At 35.6% G+C, this 24,019-nt stretch overlaps 1 protein-coding gene across 1 annotated transcript in view; it reads right to left on the bottom strand.

Moving 5' to 3' along the window:
- Positions 1–414: 414 nt before the first annotated feature.
- The window catches only part of LOC130586926 (low-density lipoprotein receptor-related protein 1B-like), a gene marked incomplete at both ends in the record, with an annotated part of 36,751 nt that continues 13,146 nt past the window's right edge, over positions 415–24,019 (bottom strand). The window contains 14 exons of the mRNA XM_057387860.1: positions 415–579; positions 5,074–5,199; positions 5,688–5,861; positions 7,609–7,725; positions 9,560–9,666; positions 9,931–10,154; positions 15,499–15,740; positions 16,902–17,021; positions 18,002–18,136; positions 18,670–18,807; positions 19,056–19,178; positions 19,624–19,746; positions 22,573–22,705; positions 23,020–23,126. Coding sequence (XP_057243843.1) covers positions 415–579; positions 5,074–5,199; positions 5,688–5,861; positions 7,609–7,725; positions 9,560–9,666; positions 9,931–10,154; positions 15,499–15,740; positions 16,902–17,021; positions 18,002–18,136; positions 18,670–18,807; positions 19,056–19,178; positions 19,624–19,746; positions 22,573–22,705; positions 23,020–23,126 — 2,034 coding nt within the window. The remainder of the gene's footprint in view (positions 580–5,073; positions 5,200–5,687; positions 5,862–7,608; positions 7,726–9,559; positions 9,667–9,930; positions 10,155–15,498; positions 15,741–16,901; positions 17,022–18,001; positions 18,137–18,669; positions 18,808–19,055; positions 19,179–19,623; positions 19,747–22,572; positions 22,706–23,019; positions 23,127–24,019) is intronic.

The raw sequence follows: 24,019 nt of genomic DNA, 5'->3' as shown, positions 1-24,019 counted from the left end.
GGTATTTAAGCAAATATCTCTGTGTACACACACTTAAATTTAGGGGGTGAATTGATATGAATTGAGAGAACAAGATGTATGGACTCGTTGCAGATGTAGTTTGGACACTTTGCTTTACAATTCCACTGATACACCTCAACTTGCGAGTCTTTACCCTGAACATTTACTGACTCCTCCCTTTTCTGGCATTTTTTCTTTTTCTTTTTGTTTAATTGTGCTGAAACACCAATAGAAGGGAATGAGGAGCCCTACTGATCACAAGGAATATATGTGGAATATATTACTATTTTTGCACATTGTATAAGTACAGACAAAATGAATAATAAAGAGGAAAAAAAAAAATCTCAAAAATGAAGAAATTCAAACATTTGACACAGGTATAAGAACAAGATAGAGCTGCTCAGAAACACTCACCAAGGAGAGAGGCCCCGCAAGTTCCTCCATTCTGGCAGTAGTTGTAGCAGTGATTGGTTTCACACCTTTCACCAGAGTAGCTGGGCCAGCAGTGGCACCGAGGATCCCCCTTCTCGTTGATAATGCACTTCCCTCCGTTCTCACAGCTTAATTTACAGCTGTCATCTGCAGGAGAGAACACACAGAGCCTTCAGCAACCCCAGGGCTGTGGAAGGGGCAGAACAGAACCTTGTCCCTTAATCACAGCCACAGAGCGCTGCCAGTGGGGGGAAAATAGCACTTTTCAAATTGGAGAAAGTAAATTGTCATTTCTGTTTCCACAGGGATAGAAAAAACCCACACACTTAGGCGACCACAAATCCTGGAAAGGAGCTGTAGAGTCAGTGGGAATTCTTGCGTGGCACAGGGAAGTTGACTTCCCTAGGACCTAAATTAGTAATGATAGGATGAATTCTTGTTTGAAACTATAATTCACAGTTAGAGAATTAAAAAAGAAATGAATGTTGGTTTTACCTGGGAGACCTCAGAAAACTTCCCAGTCATTTTCTGGTTACCTCAGGCCTTTTTTATTAGCTTTTTTTGATCTCTCACCCACTCTCTCTGCTAAATAACAGCCTTCTTAACTAAACCCTGTCCAATAGATTTTAAATACAATCATTTAGCCTTCAAATTCTCTTCAAAAATTGATATTTGCAGAGAAACTTGTTGGTCCTAAATGTTATTTTCTGATTTTTCTTTTTTTTTTTTCTTATCTGCTCAGACCATAAAGCCATTGAGAAGGGAAGCTGCTGCTGCTCTACATTCAGGATTCTTATGGCAGCAGTGCCACTCTCTTAGAGGTGAGGAGTGAGGGGACACAAATTCTGATCAGGCCAGATTCACTCTTTATGTAAAGCTCTTTTGTACTTACAGTTGTGCCTCTCTTGGAAATATATTGAACAGTAAACCTCTATTTATTTCAAGGTATAAAATTATTTAATGATAATAAATTGATTATAGGCAAGCACGCATACAATGCTCAAACATCCCAATAACTGTAATCCTAAAGAAACAGAATAGCACCTTTCCAGCCCAAATCATGCTTTCAGCAGTGAGATTTCATTTTTCACACAGCAAAACAACCTTGTGAAGCCAGCTGCTTCCTAACTAATCCAGGATTTGAGCCTACACAGCTTTGAACAAGAGGGATGCCACAAGCACTGAAAATTCCTCAGTAACACATCCACCTGCAGGCATTTTGCTGAATTCATCTCCTTTAGTCAAACAATTCCTGAAAAAGAGTCGAGGCTCCCATTTGTCCTTTGCTGTTGAAGTCCAGCATTGACTGGCATGCCACAGACACCCCAACTCCTTGGAGGTTTGAAGGAATAAATCGTGTTGCAAGAGCAGAATTTAGGAATGTTGGATTTTCTGTACCCAAACAAGGGTTGTAAACCCTTTACAAACCCTTTACAACCCTTGTTCTAAACCCAACAAGGACTCTGTAAACCCCAGCAACATGACTGTACTTGTGCTGAGCCCTTTCTTTGCCTCCTTTCACAGCCAGGGCTGACATGGTGTAGACACGTAATCTGGCATCAAACCTATTGAAACAAAACTTCTGGAAAATCTCATCTTGCAGGTAATTGCACCTTTCTAAAGTTGAGCTGAAATCAGGCAGCAAATCCCAAAGCTATCCCAGCGGATTGACCAGTACGTTGTTATTTCATGAGTTTTACAATAAAAATATGAAATCCTACTTGCACTTAATTTGTTTGGTATCCACCCTGGGTATCTACAATGGTTGTAACAAAGCTACTTCGTGTTTGGGAGTTTGAGGATCCTTCGGTGTTTTATTTGTTTGGGTGGTTCATTAAATCCTTTGATGTTCCATGAACCGCTCTTCAGTTACTCATTACAGGAGTTGTTTGAATGGATAATGTAGCATATCTTATTGGAGGGAAGGTCTATTTTTGTTTTGCTTATCTTATCTGTTTTACTTATCATTAGTCATGAGTTTATGGAGCAGAACTTGGTAAAAGCAGAATAAATAACAGTGAAGTACAGACAACTGCTCATTTTTATGAACCTTTCTGATGGTGCATTAAAAACATGTTCTATTTCTCTTTCAGAGCAATTCCACAGAATTAAGATACAAAATTTGAAAAAAAAAATGGAAATTACTACTGATTTTGTTCTCTATGAAACATTTTAAATTCAAGAGTTTCAGTACCACTCTAATATGAAACAGAAATGGTAACATAACAATTTTGGACTTTCAATAAGCTGAGGAAGGGGATTGAAAGATGCAATGCATGAGCCAGTTTGAAAATAGTGTATTAGGCTTGAACAATATCAGGAGTTTCATGCTGCTGCTTTGCTGTCTGGAGGTAAATACAAGAAATAAATTACACTGATTCACATCAACTGAGCACAAAAGGGGATCAGATGCCTTTGTGTAGGAGATATGAGCAGAATAGTCCCATAGGAGAACACAGGAAGAAAAGGAATACAGGAGAAAAACACAGAAGAATTAGAATAAAAAGCTGAATAGACTTAATTTGAATTACTGAATAAACACCTCAGAAAGAAGAGGTGGGAACAGGTTTACCAAGTACCCACTCTTGGAATGAAGTTTTCAAAGAAAAAAAAATCAGAAAGTTTCTAACTTCATCCTTCAATACTTCTCTGAGCATGCTGAACTTAGATTTAAAGACCTCTCAGCTGCTCTTTACACTTTTGAAACGACAGAGGCAAAATCTTTTCACCTATCCTACCCCAGTCTAGCTACTGAATCTCTCTAACATGAAAGAAAGGATTACAGATCATGTAATTTTATATTTTCTCTCCTAATTTGGATACTTAGTTTTCTGCTGTATAGCCTCCTAAAAGAAAAGAACCTGATCTATAAATTGACTTTTCTTTTGTTTTCAGGCTATTGGTGACCTATTAATGGGAAGTGGAATGCCATCAGTTCAAGATGCTGATCTTGGGACAGCTCTGATCTTTCCAGGAATCTCTGCTGGTCCTTGGAAACTTAAGGGGAGTATCAGCAAGAGAAACATTTAACACCCACTTACACATTAAAAAAAATAGTGCAAAAGCATTATTAGAAAGTACTATGATACAGAAGTTTGTTTCAGCTCATGATTTGTAATCTGTGATGCTACAAAACCTGCAATCTACTAGTACAAAAATAATGTCCTGAGAAAAAAAATGTAAGGAAAAGCCTACACAAGACATTACTTGAAATATAATTGCAAACAGAGAGACAAAAACCAAACAAAACTAAGAAACACTTATTCAGCAATCCTTGAAAAAGTCATAAAAGATATTGCAGCCGTAGGAAGGTACTGCACTGAAAATTACCAATATATTAAAAATGCTTCTCTAGGCATTTTCTGTCCATACATAAAAATTTATAATAAGTCATTTAAAAACCTCTTCATGTCTTTAATAAAAATACACCTCCCTGAAAACATTACCATGACATAATCCTTTGCCCACTAGTAAATATGGATCATTACTGAAATTATGGGTTCAATTTGGTACAAGTCAGCAGTGAAAAACAAAATTATTTTATCTGTTCATTTTTCAACACCAAAGTAATAACAATGGGTAATTTGAAATAATTTGAGGAGGTGCTGTAACAGCATAAATTCTTGACAAATATCCCCCTGAGATGGACAAAGAGCTGACAGTTGGAGGGGTAGGGAGGGTGTTCAGACTGATTTGTGTCCAGAGTTGAATATTTTTATTAATCCCCATCATGAACCACTAAAACACAGCTCTTAAGTCAATATTCAATGCCTAGGCAGTATGGATTGGTGAGATTTTCTCCAGGGAATTATGACATTTCAGGTAAATTAGTTTAATTGCTAAATTGAACACTTTAAGCACTGAGGATCTCACCAAAATATCCATCACTTGCACTTCTGAGCCTGGAATTAAACATCAGGAAAACATCCTAATACATGTAATACACACAAAAAATGCTGTTTGTGCTTTCTAGAACATTTTAAAATTCAAGCTCACTAAGAAATCATTCCAGGAGTCTGACTACCTTAGGTTTGGCCTAAATTAGAGTGAAAGAAGTTTTAAAGCACTTAATAATCTCCTATGAAAAAGATTCCCTCCCCATCCCTAAAACACAGCAAGAACTTAGAGGCTCCTTTCCCATGAAATCCGGTTTCCTGTGTCTCAGTATTAGTTATTATATAGTCATTCATATATCTAAAATAATTTTAGATGAAAATGCTGCAGTTTTTTCCTTTCTTTGACTGTTGCTTYRAAKTAMTTTTTATTTGCTCTGTTGCTCTCACTGCCTTTTCAGCATTGTTGCAGTGTTTTTTTCTCCCAAATGGCTCGTGTTTGATTTGGGATCCAAAATACTTCAGAGCTTTTCAAACTTCTTTCAGGCAATATTTATGCCCATTCACATTTAAGAATCATCTTGTATCAGTTAAGCTGAAGGCTCATTTTTCATTTTGATGAATATTAGCAAGGGGACTATTTTTTTGAATCAGGGATTTGGTTTCTTCATATTTCCTTTGCATTTCAGCTCAGTAATGTTATTATTGAACAACATCACAAAACTCTGGACTCACAACCAGCTTTCTGCATTGACAAAAACTGACCAGCTGTTTATTTTCTGGTTCTTCTGCACTTTTCAATACCTACCTAAGAGGCTCTGATCAATGCATGTTCCATTCATCAATGATTTTCCTTCTGGACAAGCACACGTTGCACCAGAAGGGTTGAGTAAACAGATGAATTCACACGTCAGGTCCAAGCATGGATTAGGCACTGTTTAAAAAGACAAAAATAATAGAAATTTTATTTAAAAAAATTAGAACTATGTTCCAAACCCATGATAAATAATCAGAAACAAAAATTCCACTTTCCAAGGTATCAGCAGCCTGAAATCCATGAACACAGTCCCTCAAACAGCAGAATTTATTCCATTAACAAAAATGCATTGGTAACACGGCGTAAAAACTTTCATCTGCTTCTGGCTAGAGGGATTTTTATTCATCTCTCTACTAATTTTTTTTTTTATACCTCATTTGCAGTGCAGGTCTAAAAGACATTTGTGTACAAATTTGCCCAGCGTCGTTTCAAATGAGCGAAAACGCATCAAATAACCCAAATCAAAATTATACAAAGAAATATGACTAAATCTATTTTCAATTTGTACAATCAGGCTCTGGTTTATATTTATACAGCTTGGTTACTGTTTCCCCCCTGAGGTGAATGTGCTCGATATTGAGTTTAAAGTAATTATGCTTACTCACAGTCCATTTGTTTGTAGCGGTGAAAAATCAAGGCACTTTTTGCTTTATCAACATCCACACTTAGGTATTCTACAAGGCTCCTGCCAAATTTGTGCACTCTAAATGCACCATTTTTGGGGCCTGCTCCATATATGTAATCCTCAAAAATGTCGATTCTATGTGGATGCAGTAAACCTTGAATAAAAATGGATATTAAAGAAAAATACATATTCATATTCAAATAATAAACAACTTGGTTTTAATACAAAATTCAATTTAATGATTATGATTATCACCTAAGGACATTATCATTCAGACAGCTTGTTTTGTCCCTACAAACATTGCCTTTAAAAAAGCAAACTGCCTAGAAGAAAATCTTCCCATTCTGCAGACAAGTTAAATCTCAAGCTTTTTACTAGTTTTCCACACAATTGAGCCTCAGAAACTGGCTGATCATTGAAAAATAGGGAAAGTCTGCAGTAACAACTCATTAATTGCAACATACTTGTTCTACCTTGGTACAACACTTTAACTCCATGTATGTGACAAGGAAAAAACAGATAATGTTGCTTTATGTCAAATTATTCTCACAAAACATCTCTTCAACTCCTTGCTAACATATTTGAAATGCTAGTTTTTTGTACCACACTTATTTTAATTCATAATTACAGTAAATTAATGCAAAATAAATTATTAACTCTAGCAATTCCTCATTTTTAAGAGCTCTGAGGGCCTGTTAGGCCACCAGTTGGATTTTCTATGCCAAGCTGGCTGTAGAATTTCACATTTACCCCTCTAACAAGACAATGGCTCCTAACTAAAACTTCTTCGCCTGAGATGCATCTCTTCCTGAAGCCACAAAGAAACAGAAACTATCATTCCTTGTGATACCTTGTTCCTAGTCCATTTACTCTAAAAATGGCTTTGTATTTCCCTTGCATTTATTTAATTTCATCTATGAGCCTTTATTTCTTCCTAATGTTCCTTTGTGCTGTAATACTTGGTACTCAGTATTTTATTTTCATAAAAAGATGTATTAATTCTAATTATTTATTCCAAGCATGTTTAGTTCAACGGGTTGAAGTTTTTAGCCTCAAGCAATTTCTAAACTCCCCAAATTTTCCTTTGGTCCAGTGCTAAAGCAGGTTTTGGTCAGATCCCTACACTCAAAGTGATCTCGCTGCAGATGATTTCCTTCATGTACTGATAGAAATTGTGCAATAAAATATTTTTAATCCAAAATATGGCGATTTAAATGTTGCCCAGACCAATTTGGGTTATGGGAGATTTCTCCTAGTACATTCCAGAATATCCTAATGAATTCTGGGTTAAAACACTCAATAGTACCACATATATCACCCTGAACCAACTGTCCACTAAGCAAGCCTCTCTAAAAGTCTGCTTTCAAGTATTTTTCAATGTGTTCCTTCACTTCTCAATTTTCATTATTTTTTACTCAACAAATTGTTGAAAAACCATTGTGCAACCCTATAAAAACAGTTTAAGAAGAATGTCTTTCCTTATCACAGGAACTTTCCCCATTCACATTCTGTTAGCAGAACTCTGTGATTACTCACTGACCTCAAAGTTAAGCCCATTATTTCTCCAAGAACTGATTCAGATCAGCAGTTCTACAACCCCTAAAACTCCCATTCAGTGCAGGCAGCTCCAAGTCCAAGTGAGACCAAACCTAATTATTACCCACAATTTTACTCAATAATACCTAAACTTGGAGATCTGCACAAATCATTGAACCTTTGTTCCCCCAAGGTAGTTTTATTAGATTGTCTTGAAGGTAATCTGTTTAGATAATATTTGAAACATTGGCTAACAATAACATATTACTTAATAACCACTGATTTTTGCTTACAATTTCCCTGAATAGTGAAACTTCAGCCAAATGAAATAAAACAGGAATCGTGTTCAACACAGCTCTCCATACCTTGTTTTGTGCTCACAGACACAACTGAATCGGAGCCATCAAAAAGGACACTGCCAATAACAGATAATTCAAAATCAGCCCAGAACAAGCGCTGGCTGTACTGATCAACTACGAGACCTGCAAAGGAGATAAAGTTCAGATAGGTACATAAAACCAGGAAAAAAATTAATATTGTTATGTAACTGTACATTTCTATATAATTCGTAGTCTTATGCACACAAAATATTGTGACAACGAAAAACTTGACTGAAACAAAGGAGAATAAAATATAACARCTCTCACTTGAACCTTCMCCTTGGGGCAGCCATGGTTTTTGGYTYTCTTTACCTTACTCTGCCAAGGTCAGCACCTTTTCTCACCCATTCTCCTCAGCAGGTAAGGATATAATTACCAAGTGAGAATGAAACAGATTTAAATCTTCTAACCTGTTCAACCAACCAAAATCAAGTATGGCAATTGTACCTGTGTGATCACAAATTAAAAACAAGGCATTCAGAATTCATAGAGTCCTTGTAACCTCACGTGTTTCCACACATATTTGTCTTTTTTATCACCAATACTTCACATGCAGAATTAAAAATCAGATTGTTTTATTTACATTGGTGCTGCAAGACTTAAAACAGCAGCATTGGCATATATACATATATATATATATATATTTATCTATATATATGAAACCACAAGATACTAAAATATAGATGGCATTATRAATACCCAGCCTCTAGGCAATAATAAAATAGTTAAATCAAGTAGTCCATGCTTCATAGAGGAAGATTAAATGGTTAATATGCCATTTTAGGTCATGTCAAAAACTTCAGCCTGAAGAAAATGTTGGAACTATAAAGTAATTTCATTCTGAGCTTTTGAAGTTGCAGTGCATCTTTAATAAGAATGGAAAAGAGTACTTTTTCTTCCTATTTATGTAAGTAGGTAAGTCAGAAAAAATACATCAAAAGAAATTAGACATAACAGCAAAAAAAACTCCTCTTAAGGTCATAAATTAATCAGCTACAGACAGATGAGAGGAAGTGGAGAAAATCTGACTCACAGAGCAGTGAAATATGTTTACATTTTAAACTCCATTAAAAAAAAAAAAAACAACCCTCTTTTAAAGAAGCACTCGTATTCAGGGATAATTCTCTTCATGGCTAAAGAGAATAATTACTGGTAAAAGGCAATCACAATGTGTCAGTTCTGTGTGATACATGGGACCTGTGAGGGGRATGTTTTAGAAGCAGCTCCCACTCTCCAGCTTTAAATTATTCTTTGCATTTTATGCAAAAATGAGATTATTTAAATACCAAATAATAAATAAATAACAATCTCAATGTATGTTTCACATTTTCAGAGATTAAAAAAACTTGTATTTGTTTTATACATATAACGCTCCTGTAATAGTCATTTCTATGTAGATGCTACGAAAGTCAAGCCCAAATGCTCGAACTCTCACTCCCTCTTATTTAAAATAGGAAAGGCCTATGTGGTAATAAATTTAAGAGCAGTGTAAACAACATTAGCAAAGTCCTATTTGGGAGGAAATATTAAAGGTTTGAACTCTTTCTTTGCATTCCCTTTACAAAGACAGGGACCTGTGTTCAATACCTGACAAAAAAGACCCCATAAACATCAACTTTCTACCATGAAGTAAAGGAAGAAAAGCACAGAGGGATTTCACAGAAGTGTTTTCAGGTAGTAAATACATGAAAATGTATTTTGTTGTTGCTATTTTTGGGTTTTTTTGGTTGATTTTTTTTGTTTGTTTTGGGTTTTTTAGGGGCTTTTTTCTGCTAGTTTTTTTTCTTTTTGTTGGGGTTTTTGGTTTTTTTTGGTGCTTTTGTTTGGTTTTTTGTTGTTGATTTTAATTTTTTTTTTTTTTCTGGAAACTGAGAAACTGAAATCCCCAGTGAGTTAGCAAGTAACACGTATTCAGGAACAAGGATAATCTGTTTACCTGTAGGTCTTTGCAGGTTCTTTTGAACCAAGATCCTTCTAAGAGTACCATCCATAGACGACTCCTCTATGTGAGACCGATCCCCAATAACTGTCCAGTACATCATCCTATAAAAATTAAACACAAAAATTCAGCTGAACGACTGTACAGAACCTCAAAATGTTTTTCATTGATATTTAATTGCTGTGCACCTTTCAACTCTGCTGGAAGATGGCAGATCTGGGTTTACATCTTGGTAAATTGAGCAGGAAAGTTAAGCAAACAACTTGGAAAAGTTCAGACATTCATAGACATAACTTTAATTCCCTTGCTCCATTTTGCAATTTCATCTGAATTACCGAGACAGAGTGATGTTTTTGAAGGATACATACCCTTTTTTAGGATTGACAGCAATTGCATATGGCTCCCCTGCAATGCTGGTGAGGAGCCTGGTGCAGTTGGGTCCCTTCAGCTGCCCCACATTGATGGAATATCTCAGGCTGGTCCAGTGTGTGGTGTAATAGCTGAACCAATGCATTCGGGAGTGGTCAGTCCAGTAAATATTGCCAGCCACCCAGTCCACAGCAATGCCCCTCGGCCTTTTGAACTCTGGACACTGAAAAGAATGGATGTTGCAGTCAGGTTTGTGGAAATGGTCTTGCACAGCCATTGATTTGGGTAATTTTTTACAGCAAAACGTTAGAAACGCTGCACTGTACAGGTGTAAACTCCACCTGCAGGAGACCAGCTCTAAGGGATCTGCTCACAGTTCCATACAATGCAGAAGGACAAGTCAAAGGTTCAAATCTGTTTTCTCAAGTTTTAGCTACCCATATTAAAAAAAAAAAAAAAAAAAAAAAGAAAAAAGTCACTTTGGCATCAACTATTTGAATTATTGATACTGAAGCAAATAAGCGTTATGGACTGTAATTGAAAACTGAAGGAAAAAGAAGTATTGAAGAAAATATTTTGGGCTTTCCATCCTAAAGCCCCCAGTGAAAACAGTGTGAGCTCATCCTGAGGCATGGCTGCCGAGGGCAGAGAAAATCACTGAATTAAAAAACTGCATAAAATCCTTCCATTTTCACGAATATTCAGCTTCACACATGAAAGAGGCTTGACTGATTATAACATTACATTTATCAACTGTAGGGTTTCCATCATGATTTTTCATTGAGACCTAGTCCTAAAAAAATAGTCCAAAGGATAGAAGGTCATATTGCAAATAGGACATCTATGTCAACGTCTTTATCAAGTTTCTCTAGAATTTACTGAAATTCCTGCAGAAATGAGTAGCACCTGTAAAACAGGATTATCCATTTCTAACATGAATGCATGTATCATAAAAAAACTGTATATCAAAAAACATATATATAAGAAAACTGAAGACCAACACGAACTAAATACATATAAAATTGTTCATCTATAAAGACTTCAAGTTAAATTATGAGCAAAACCCACATATTTCTCAACAAATGAAGCAATGGTATGCTACTAAGCTACATAACTGAAAACCAGGAAAGAAAATCCTAAAATAACTTGTTTTTCCTCAGGTGTCAGAGTTCCCAAATACCACAAGACATTTGTAGACTATTTTCATCATAAAAAAGGTCATTTCATTCTCTAGGTGAAATAATAAGACCACAAGGGTGAATGTAAGAAAGTTCATTGTTCATAAACTTTGAATTCTGCAAAAATGTCATAGAAGGTATGTTTTATAGATATATAGAACCTTGATTTTCTATTTAGATGAAGGGCAAAGCAGCAAAATCAAGCACTGTATTTACAAAACAGCATTTCTTTAAAAAACAGGGTCACTGCTGTCTTCTAAAGTTGAACATAGCATTGTATCATAATTATTTGGTATGAAATGATGACAGTGGCAGGCTTCCACAAAAAAAACAATCAGATTCTTTTTTTGGGAGCCTGGAAAGACCATGATGGGAGTTACCAAGCAGAATGAGAGATTGTTCCTAAATGAGCTGGTTCTAGAAGCACATGAGACATCCTAAATGGAAGATCCTAAAAAGATTGTGGAACAAGGATGGGGTTGCTGAGTAATACTGACTCTTTCTCCTAAACCAGCCAGGAAAAGTAAAATTCCAGTAATACTGGGGGAAATATTAAAAATCAAATGAAGAAGAAGAAATGGCAAGGAGCCATCCGGCRTAAGAGATTTTTGAAAAAGAAGAAAAACAACACACAAACTGATGCTATGGCTGAATAATTTCCAGTTGTGTTCATTAAGTTTCAGCTGCATCATAATTCTGAGGTCTTCTACATCTTCTCATCCTGGCTGCTAAAATTATTTAGTGTAAATGAGCTCTTACCTAATAGCTTATTTGGATTATGCTAATTTTGAATGATAATTCTGCATACAACATAAGGATGAAAATACAGGAAGAAAATCACATTAATACTTTCTACAGCATTTTCAGCCCACTTTGATGCTAAATATAATGTTCTACAACTTATTAGAAAAATTGGGGTTTGAAGCCTAATTGCCTTTTACAATTTGGTTGCCTCCGCACAGCTGCAGACCACGTCAGCTCAATGACTTTTGATCAGAGCTTCTGTCTTTTGTAAATTCTATTTCAAGGTAAAGAATTTATTTAAAAGAACAAAAAAAAAACAGCAACCAAAAAAAAAAAAAAACCCAAAAAAAGAAGCTGCCGTAACGACTTGGATCTGGAAACCATTTTCATATAATGGCCAATTACAGATTTTCAGCCCCTAAAGTTGAGTTTGAGTGGAGAAAATACGTTATACATTGAATAGAAACACATCCCTAAATGACATTTCTAGTTTGTATCATAAGCATATGTGAGGCAATATTTTATCCTTTTTATTTTGCAGATATTTTTGGTATGGAATTGCTGTGGAACAAAGAAAATAAATGTTTTATTTGGCTTAGGATTTATTCATTAAAAAATAATACATTTTGTAATGATATATTACTAGAACAGTAACCAAAAAGTGAGAAACAAGAAAACTTTTAGACTTTTGCCTGCTGAAACACATTTTCCTTGACAGATGAGCATCCCAGTGGGAGCAGTGATCACCAAACCACCATTTGCATTACATAAAATAGGACCATTTACAAATCCCAAGCAGCTGATTCCAGGAAGAGTGCCCTAAGTATATAACCTTCATCGAAGCTCCAAGGAAAAACACTGAACTCATGCTATTTAGAGAAAATCATCCAGAATTAGTTTGCTTTCACAGGGATGCACTGCACTCCTCTGGGCCTGGGAGAACACGTGGACGTGTCACCAGAGTGGTTAAGGGTCCTTGTTGAGCTCTCAAATACTGGGGCAGGAGCAGACTGCCAATAAAACCACTGGAAAAAACTACAAACCCCATGCTTTCCTCCCTATTATGTGGTACCAGAGGTTTAACGTTCCTCTTTTTGTCCTCTCCCATAAAATAAAGCACTTGAGCTGAAGTGTGAGGTYGCTCTGTGCTGAGTGTTCACCTCAGATAACTCCTCCATCTCTCTCCAAGGATCATCAGAAACAGCTGCTCCTGCTATCACCAATTCACTTTGACTGTCTGAACTCACCTGGGACAAAATCCTCTTCTGCACCTGTCAATAAACTCTGAAGAGTTGATATTTACTATTGCCTTTAATGTCTGAATTTGTACCAGTCTTAAACCCCTTTTCACAGAAAAAAACAGGGAAGCTACTTAAAGCTGTTCTCTGAGGAAGGCTCTTGATATGCTAATTCCGTGGAGCAATTTYGGTTGAGATGGATTTTTGCATTAATGTAATTACCTGAAAAATGCAGGTGACTTTGTTCAAGTTTGCCGTCCTGATTTACATATCAAAGTCTAGATATAAAWGTTATAATGTAACCTTTGAAAACTCATCCATTAAAAAAAAAAACTTGGGTTAAAATTAGGAAATTCTCAAGCTTTTTAAAACCAAATTTCAGTGACAATATTAAAGCAACACTATAAAACCAATTAACCTATTGATCAGCTGCAAACAAGGCAACAATATTTGAGTATTAATGAGACAATGCTGGRAAAATAACTGAATAGTTAAGCACAATGAGAAGCAAATGTTTCTCAAATATAAATGAGACGTGCCCGAGATATATTCAAACACAGTCTGTGCATTTTCTGTATTTGGATTTGTAAAAAAGCTTTGTGTGGCTTGGMTCAAGCATTGTCACGAGGACCTACCTGCACTGAAGAGAGAGGGGAACATGGGCTGTAAAGAAAAAACATCCTTTTTTTTCAGTATTATTTAATTGAAAAGGAAGTGACTAAAAAGGATTCTCAGAAGTGAAATGCATATGAAAACCAAAAACTATTTCAAAATGCTAGGAAGATAGTAATTTTAAGAAGATTTTATCTCTATTAGTTTAAGCAGAGAGACAATGACAAATAAGCTGTGAAAATTTCAACCCTTGGACTATGAAGAAGTCTGAAGGAAGCTCATGCTGAATTTTATGGATCTGTGAGAAAGATCCATTAGGAAGGCTGTGGGTCAGCAGACTGCTCTTATTGCAGATTTCATCTGTGTATTACCCCAAAATTGAATGGAAATAAATAAATAACAGCACCACATGCTATCACAACACTTTGATTTCACAAGGCTTTCAAAGTTCATTATTTTCTCATAATGAATTCATTAGAGAGACCTGGTTATCAGGATTTTTTAAGCACAAATATACAATGAGAAAAACACCACAGAAAAATTACACCAGATCTTCAATACAATCCTTCTGCAAAACYCAGAATGACAGAGCTGACCTGCTAGGAGTGGTAGGAATTATTTTCTGCTTCAGATCTACTTTACAAACACTTTCTCTCAACAAAAATCTAGATACTTCTGTGGGGCAGGTGGAAGTGTTGGTATGAAACCACTCTTCTCATAAAGATGCCACAACTCAAGGTATTTTCAGTGTCCATTGGTGTCTACATCCTGAGGATTTTTGCCTTGCTGGGGTCAAAGGTCAGGAACATCATTCATTTGGAGAGGAAATATCCTTGGATGGAATGCACTCAGAAATGTTTTCTGCTGTGTTTGAATTATGGATGAAAGGTTGGGCTGCTGTTGCCACTCCTGTTTATTCTGCTGGGTGTGTAAAAGCAGTCACATCATGGAAGGTCATCACTGCTGCCTTACACAAGGAAACGTGGAACACCAAGACAGGTGTTTGTTCTAACTGGATTTACTACTGGGTAAGAAAAAATATAAAAACTCTACTCTGCTGTCAAATTAAATAAAGAGTAAAAAACCCAGAATCTAAATTTACAGCATTACAGAAACACCAATGTAAAGACCACATTGTTCTCCTCAGTTCAGCACTATCACTTCCTAGAGAATTTTGTAGAAATGTATCAGGCAAAATGAGCAACAACATACATTTATTTTGTTTTCAAGTAAAAACCACCTGAACTTACCCAAGCTTATAAAAATCCACATTTATGTTGTGAAGTCCAAATTTATATTTATGCTTATTCAAAATGCAGTCCAACAAATACAGGAATAAATACTTATTTTTCTAATGTTTAAATATATATCATAACACTGCCAATATTATTGTTTATATGATCACTGCAGAAATTAATCTTGTGTTTAGCCTATCTCCATTTTCTGKCTTCCAAGGATTTGAAATTCATGGCTTTCTTATTATATATATTATATTCTTCTCTATTGTCTCTTGAAATAAAAAAAATCTTGATGATACACAGACTTTCCAAGCTTCTAAAAATGCTGATCTTTTTCTCTGTTTTTTAAATCCTACAATTGTGCTCTCTTGGAGACTCCTCCAAGTCTGTCAGAGTCTTGAATGGAAAGGCATCAGTAGCCATATAATATCACTGAAATAAAATCATTCTCAGATAGACATTTTAATTTACTAAACCAGCCTGTGCAATTATAGTCAGAACAGAAAAACAAACGGAAAGAAATGTGTGTGATTTAATCTTTGATTTTGATCACTTACTATCAAGCCACTGTTRCTCTGCCTCCTCTCTCTGTCGTGAAGTTTTCTGTAGAAAATCCCTCCTGGATTAAACTGAGTGCTCCAAACAATCATATCCCCTTGAAAATATGCATCCATCCCAGTTATCCTTGAATTGTGTTCAATATGGGATATTTGCTGATGAGCATCGCTGTAGTTGAATGGATATGCAAAACCCAGGATGTCAGTGTCATTAGCAACATAGAGAACTTGATCTTCAGAGCCTAGGGATTATTATAATGAAACAAAAATAAGGTAAATGTCAACTCATGCAAAATCAGTGGGTACAACTCAAGTAGCTTTTTGGTGTTTAGCTGATATAATTTCTTATGTCAAAATTATTTTCTGGTTGTTGAAGACTGCAAAAGCACCGACACTCTGGGCAATAAATGCAACTCTTTTAATAAATCAACATATCAGCTTCAGTTCTCTCCAAGCTCACAGTGCAACACCCAAGACTATACTTTAATAATATAGTGTAAGTATTTGAACACTTTTAAGCAGTATATAAAAATACAGGACGTTATTCACTCAGCCCATATGAATCCCATGTTTTTATATGCATACTGTCTTTAGAGGATCCTAAATGTATATATTAAACAAAAACAGCTGTCAATAACCATTTTTTAAATTGCTTAATTGGAAATTAGAAGTGGGATTGTTTTATCTTTAGTGAAGGCAGTGAAGTTTTGACATGGACTGCAACAGAACCTGTGTAGTTGTGTCTTACATCTCCTCATTTCAGATAGCCAGATATCATCTTGATCCACCTGTTGTAAAGTGTATTATTCATAAGGAAATGCTATCTGGTATCAATTAATTGAGTTTTGAGAGAATTGGAAATCTGCTGGATACATTAGAAYGTATTTAAATTATTTTATTTCCCAGTTCATATCACATTTATCCATTGAGAATCAACTTCAAATGTCTGTCCAACACATTTCCTCCTAATGAGTATCAAATATCAAATATCATTTGTTCCCTTCCTCCAGATAAATGCAAGAACAAAGAGGAGTTTGGTTAAAGCAAATACCAATGAAGGGAAGAGGGAAACATGAACTGTACTACAATGGAAATGAGGCTTGTGAAAAATTCAGATTTAAGATAATTACTCCCAGATTTTTAAATTATAAGCCCTCAGAATGATGCCTATGTTCCTATAATAACAAACCATTACCTTCAATTAGTAACCCTGTTTGTTCCCATGTCATAATCAGGTTTCTTTAGTAACAGGCAATGATGCTAAACCCTGAGAGAGTCCATGCTATGTATGAAATACTAATGACTCATTAATATGATTTTCCCATGGCAAATTTGCTTCAAAAAATGTGGACCGTGTGTATAACGAATGGCAGTACTGCCTATTTTGGTTTTTACAGCCTTACCTTTTGCTATGCAACCGTTATTCCGCTCCTTATAATTTTTCTCACACGCACATCTGTAAGAGCCCTTTATATTGTGGCAGTGYTGGGAGCAGGCACCAAACACCATGCACTCGTTGATGTCTATGAAGAAAAAAAATGCAATTTATACACCTATGGTTTAATACAGTATTATTTAACATATTCATAAAATCATGGAAAAAAGCAGATGAACAAAAGGAACTCATAAGCAGTGCTAGATCTTGCAATAGCAAAAGGAAACCTCTCTCATTTCTCTGCTATTTCCACTGCAATCAGTGTGTCTCAGGGAATTTATATTTCTCTATCCTCTATTTGTCAACTTGTCATCAGCAGAACTTGAAACCAACTTTGAAAATTAAAATATGTGCTACAGTTATGCCCAACACACCTACCTCTAGTACAGCCAAAATTACATGATTATCCTCATTGGAAAAGCTTTTTTCTTAAGAGACAAAAAATGAAGTATTTATTCACTTTGATAGTCCCATTGAAGTGACCTGAACTCCTTCTGTCAATTACTGCTCACCAGTAATGAATTCACAACCCATTCCTTGGGAAGGCAGATTTAGCTTATCTTCCCAATCAACCCTTTCATTATACTAAGTGTGTTTTCCTGCTGACCAGAATGGCATCAAATATATTAAGACTACATTYTCTAAAGAATTTTGCTTTCTGTTTACTCTGATTTCAATTTTGTATTAAGCATCTTCATTATTTTAAGCATCTCAAAATATTCTCCTATGCCAACCTCAACGCCAATGTTAAATAATCTACTAGACCTTAAAAATTAATTTACTCCTTAAATTATTTAATAGTATGACTTGAACATTTTGACATTCACAACTAACGTTAAATCTTTGATAACTTCTCCAGGTAAAATGTATGAATGTTGTAAGTCCTGTTTTTTTTTTTTTTAATTTTTTTTTTATTATTATCATTTCTTAATCCCATAGCTACAAAACAGCTTTTACTGTGTGGGGAAAAAAAAAATATGATGTGCATCTCCTTTTCCATCATAGAAAATTGACTACAGAGTTGACTTTTAATACTTTACAGCAAGGGAAGTTGGAAAATATCTCTACCTTCACATTGTCTGTTACTCCTGTTTCTCTGAAATCCAGGTTTACACTGACACAAAAGGGATGATTTTGTTTGATTACAGAATGCATCATCTCCACAAGGATTCACATTATCTTCACAAGTATATTCAGCAACACCTAAACATAAACCAAATGTCTGAAAAAATCTTTGAGAGATTTGTTTAAAGTATTAAAAATGCGATCTAGAGTAACAACAACAAATAAAAAAATTATCTTTCTGTTAAAAAAGTATCTGGTAAACTTTTAATTAAATAACATTACAGTGTTTACCTACATTTCCATAATTTAATGTATTATATTTTATGTAATGACAGTAATGACAGTATTTAACTGAGATACTATATTTCACATYAATAATTTATTATTAAAAATTTTCTTGCTGCACATATGAAACGAAATGCAATCAACTTTGACTTAAATTTTGTAAGGAACTTGTAGCTGCTCAAAAAAAACCTCTACAATTTGAATTGCAATAAAATTTGCCTTACTCTTGTGGTACAGAATTCCATCCATTTTTAACTAAAAGAAAGAACTACATTAAACTGAGCTCTCTATTGTTCAATAGGTTTTGCACAGATGAATGTCTTGGTTAATTATTTCTTTTCTTTTCTGCTGCAATCAAGAAACCAGATCTTGTCAGCCCAACTCACTCATTTTGCAGTCTTGCTCATCGGAGCCATCTCCACAGTCATCAAACCAATCGCACTGCAGCTCCATCGGAATGCATTTCTTATCACTGCAAGCAAACTCATCTTTTTTGCACGGCCTGGCTTTGGATGTGATTTTATCTACATAATTACAGATTAATAAGAGAAAAAGAAATCAGCATTTGAGATGCTCAGATTATTTCAGACACACACAAATGGGAATGGCCACGAAGCATTAAGCAACTGGAAATTATTTCAAGCTTAATTTCTTTCTGATCTGCTAACTTCCAGTTAAACTTTTACTTTGAAGGACAAGCAGATCTCTGTAACRAAGTTTGCCTTCAAGGTGTTTTCCCTGATCTGAATGCCTTGAAAGATAATTCACCTACCACAGTGATCTTCATCCGAGTTATCCCCACAGTCATCGACCTCATTGCAGATCTGCTCGGGTCTCAGACAAACTCTGTTGTTTCTACATCGGAACGGCCTCGTTGGAGGGCACGGAAACTTCACTGCATGGTAAAGAAAAGAATCAGCTGTCACCCAGCCAGAATTGTCAATCCTTCTTTAATSACACYYYATCAAAGCCAGATCCATGCTGGCARTGTAAGTTCTTMATTTCGAGAGTTTGTGTGATTTAATTTACAACTTTTTGTGACAAAAAATAAATTGGGCAGAATTAACACCAAGCAAGTAGGAAGTGTAATGATCAACATTACATCATACAAGTAACTTTCCCCCCTCTGACAATTTCCTACAGAAAAGATTAATTTCTTACAGGTATTATATCCAAAATTACATGAAAAACAATAACAAAAGAAAATAATATCCCATATTTCAAACTTATCTGCTAAAGCCAGACTAAACTTAAAACACATGTTTCTTTATATATTTGTGTGTCTTACACGTCATTCTTGCTCATTATAACAAAAAAGTCTGAAAAATGTWATGTCATACCACACATTTCTGCAACTTCATCAGAGTTATCTCCACAGTCATCCTCACCATCACAAACCCAAAAATGCAGTTTGCAGAGGGAATTGTTGCACAAAAATTCATCAGCTCTACATATATTTCCCCCTGGGAAAATGAAAAGATGACAGAAGAAAAAGGCAGGAAGACAAAAAGATGGAAGAATGTCAGTTTTTGATAAAACCAGCACAACCACTCATCACATCCAATTTGCAGAGAATAACACAGGTAGCATAACTAAATTTACAGATCCCAGATGAAAGGGTTGAAGAGGCAGRGGAAATAATCATTCAAAAATCTCTTCCTTGACCAAACAGTTCCTTTTCCTGCCTGCTAATCAGGAATTACCTATTTTGCCTGACTGGAAAGTGCAGTTACCAAAGGTACCAACAAGTGAACAGCTGGGCACGTTCCACCTGCATTCAGCCAGGAAATGTTKAAATTGTGTTTGCAGCTCTTTGGAGATTCATTGAACACAGAAAGCAACAAGAAGAAAATCTTCCATATAATCTCAGGATGTACTGAACTCTGAATCARCCAACAAAGGGGAACATAGGGTGAGAGAAAATGTTTTAAGGGGGATTGCTSAGGCTTTTAGAATTAGTTCAAGGTGGATTTGGTTTTAATGTGTGTCGTGGTAAGAAGGAATTTGTTTCACAATTATGACTAAATTTTATCACCACCAATCAACAAAGTTATGAAAAGTTCTTGCTATTAATTTCCTATAAAACRCATTTTTATGGTAACTGGATTTTCAGTTTCCTGAGAGGAGTGGAATATAAAAGAAACAAAGCTGTGTACCTGCAGAGGAGGAAACAATTAAATTTTATACAATAATGCCCAAACTCTCACTGTGGCTCACCTCAAAGCATTACAGCCACTCTAAGAGCTCCATCAGCTTTCGGTGGCTTTTTACTCATTCATTCAGTGCCCTATTCACACCTCATTAAAATCAACAGAAGCACCTTTTTGCTGTAAAGGTTCAGAATGGCTGATTTTTTTCCCCCCAAAAAATTAATTTTCATGAAATGCCCATTGCATAAGACAATGTTAGAATTCTCACTCTACACTACCAGGTATAATTCACTCCAATGGCAATTATAACTTATGCACATTAACAGAAATACCCTGCATTAGCATCCAARGAAAATATATAAAATTCAAGTACTCTTCATGATGAAAGGCATGAATCCAAATAATTGTGTGTGCAATCACAATATAACCATCATTCTAGTTGTTTAATAAGATTGAAGAGAGTTATTTTTATAAACATGCACAGTGGGCTACAGATAAATATTATGGATATTATTTTAGAAWGCTGTGGAATAAAACTCCATTTGTGTTTGCTGTATTTCCAAAGATGAAAAACTTAGTTATCAGTGAGATAAACTGGCATTTGTTTCATGTGATTGCTCTGCCTGTCATAATTCCTTTATAAAATAGATTTCTGCAACAGAATCATAATTGTGACATAAATACAAAGTATTATAGCAATAACCAACTAGGAATAGGCTTCTTATTGCATTATAAGCAATTTGCAGTTCACAGAAGCTCCATTATCCTACCCAAAGAATAATGGGGGCATCAGATAAAATAAGTGTGTTACTATTTACTTACACCTCATTGGTTTTTAAAGAGACACAGTCCAGATATTTTAAAAGCAGTTTTAAAATGGACTAGAAGGGCTTTTTTTTTTTTTTTAACTTTGTTGTCTGCCTTGCAGCTAAACATCTCTGGAATATTCTTCCCATTTTCTGAATTTTCTGGTTTCTCTTTCAAACTTAAACATCCCYGCATAACATGATTTTCCTTTTTTCCCCCTTTAGTGTTAAGTATTGTATAGACTTAAAAGAAAATAAGGAAAGAATACTTTACTCTGCTTGCTTCATTTCTGATTATTATCACATATTATTATACTTCATTCAGCTTTTGAATTTACAGCACAAACCATGTGACTGTAGATGGAGTAGACACACAGAGCTACTCACTTTAAAGAAAAGAAGAAAAATCCAGGAAAAAAAACAAAAGAGGACAAAATACTAACTAAAATTATTCTTTAGAAAAAAATATTCTTTAATTTGACTAAGAGGAAGGGCTGGTGTGGGATGTGAGGCTCAAGRGCAGCCTGGGCTGCAGGGACCATGGAATGGGGGAGGTCAGGACCGTCAGGGCTAAAAGGAGGGTGCATATTTGCTCCCTACACTGGGCTTCTCCAGGAATCTGCTTGGGAAAGCTCTGAGGGAAGAGGAGCCCAGGAGAACCTGGTTGGTGTCCAAGCATCACCTCTTCTAACCCCAGGAGTGATGGATTCCACAACAAAGTCAGGCAAAAATTCCAGGAGGACCGTGTGGGTCAAAAAGTTGGACAAACACAAACAAAAAAGAAGGTGAAGAGTGGCACAGATTGTTCAGAGAAGTAGACATGAAGCCTCATCCCTGGAAATGTTCAAGGCCAGGTTGGACAGGGCTTGGAGCAGCCTGGGATAGTGCAAGATTCCCTTCCACTGGATGAACTTTAAGGTCCCTTCCAACCCAAAGTGTTCTGTGGTTCTCTGAAACAAACAGCAACCCAGACTCTTGAGATGACTTATTAAGCAACTGCTCATTGTATTGCACAGCTGTGTAATTTATTGTGCGTGGCTTTGTAATTTATTGTGGCCTATAAAAGTTGAAATTACCCAGATTTACTGCTGATTTCCTTGATGAGAAAGAATGTGTTTCCAGTAACAACATGACCTTTCCATCACTGGGGAAGGTACCACAAAGGACRACCAAGCCATAAACAATCTAAGTTTTGCTTATTCCCGCAGATCACTTGTTCAGCTGCTGTACTTTGTCAAAAGAGGTCACAGAACTTTCCTTTCTCCACTCAGAATTTATGGAAATGTGTATCCATAAAAAGCCCAATAAAAGTTTTTAGAAAAGTGTCTCTTGCCTTGGTCACAGTTTTCTTCATCACTGCCATCCACACAGTCGTGGATCCCGTCGCAGAGCCATCGCACAGGGATGCAGTAGGCTTTATTCCTGCATCGAAACTGATCTTCTTTGCATTCTGTTACACAATCCATCTGTGAGAATATAGATACGGACTCGATATTAACGGATGAGAGCAACAGCAGACCTGTCTGTGCTGCCAGAAGAGAGCAGTCCTTGATGGAAACTGCCCCAGAATTGTGCTTGAGGACTGACGTAGAGAAAACAAATTTATCTGCTCCAAAACATGACCACAGAGCACAGAAACACAAAATCAYGGGGCTAATYTAYCTGAMAGTACTCAAYGMATGCRAGAAAAMSCTATTTGCCCTTTCAATTATTYTGAGACCTAAAAATTTTGCAAAAAATCACACTGGGGGAAAAAAGAATCAACAGATGTGTCAGGTACCTCATCAGATCCATCAGCACAGTCGAACTCTCCGTTGCAYTTCAGAGATGCCGAAATGCAGCCTCCACTTGCACACACGTACTCACTTGAAGAGCAGGTTGGAGATGCTGGTTATAAACACATATTTTAGCATTAAGAAAAAGATAATTTATCAATAAGTTGATTTTTGAAGTTTTCCTCTGCTTAACACAATGAGCAAACTTGTACCTGAACACTTTCATAAACTACAATAAAATGTTTGACAAATTTGAATTGTTGCATCCTAAATAAATTGTATAATGATGGTGAAAAGGTGTCTTAGAAATYGAAATTTGTTTTTTTCTTATGTTTGGTAACAAAGGCAACTACACCCATGCATATATTCACAGAATATTTAAAAACTGCATTCCTTAAAACAGGCTTAGAGTTTAGCTAAATTTTAGCTTATTTATAATTAACCAGGCTAAATTTATAGGAATACATCTGTTTTGGAATGCATGCATAAATAAAATTAAAATTCATAAATATTAAGAAGGATATTTTAATATGAAGGTGGATATTTTTGTCACACTGATAATCGGGGAGTGTTGTCATAGGCTTTTATCAGTTACATCCAGCAACATGAAGCTTAGCAAAAAAATGAGGGAAAATTCCTGTAAAAATAAACAACCGCATTCTCCAAGAGAGTAAAAAAGGAAACAAATACTAACAAAAATAATAATAATGAAGAAATAGATATAATAGATTTTCTCTACAAAAAAAAAAAAAGTTGCAAAACCAGTAAACACCGAATGAAGACTACAAAGGAAAAAAAAATTCAGAAATATTTCAGCTACATGCCAAGATTTACTGATGGTTTCAGAGCAGAATGGTATATGCTGAGTATTTATCATCAAAATACATTTCAAAATAATTAAATTAAATACCCATGACCCAACAAGCTACACATTGCAGAGTTGTATGTAAGTGGGGTTTTCAAAACATCAGTAGAAAGACACAATGATACACACTCAAAAGGTGA

The sequence above is a fragment of the Malurus melanocephalus genome, unplaced genomic scaffold, assembly GCF_030028575.1.
Source record: "Malurus melanocephalus ecotype Western Australia unplaced genomic scaffold, MMel_1.1 scaffold_1399, whole genome shotgun sequence".
NCBI lineage: Eukaryota > Metazoa > Chordata > Aves > Passeriformes > Maluridae > Malurus > Malurus melanocephalus.
Note: the sequence above shows the minus strand (reverse complement) of the source record. Positions and strands in the feature narration are given on the sequence as shown.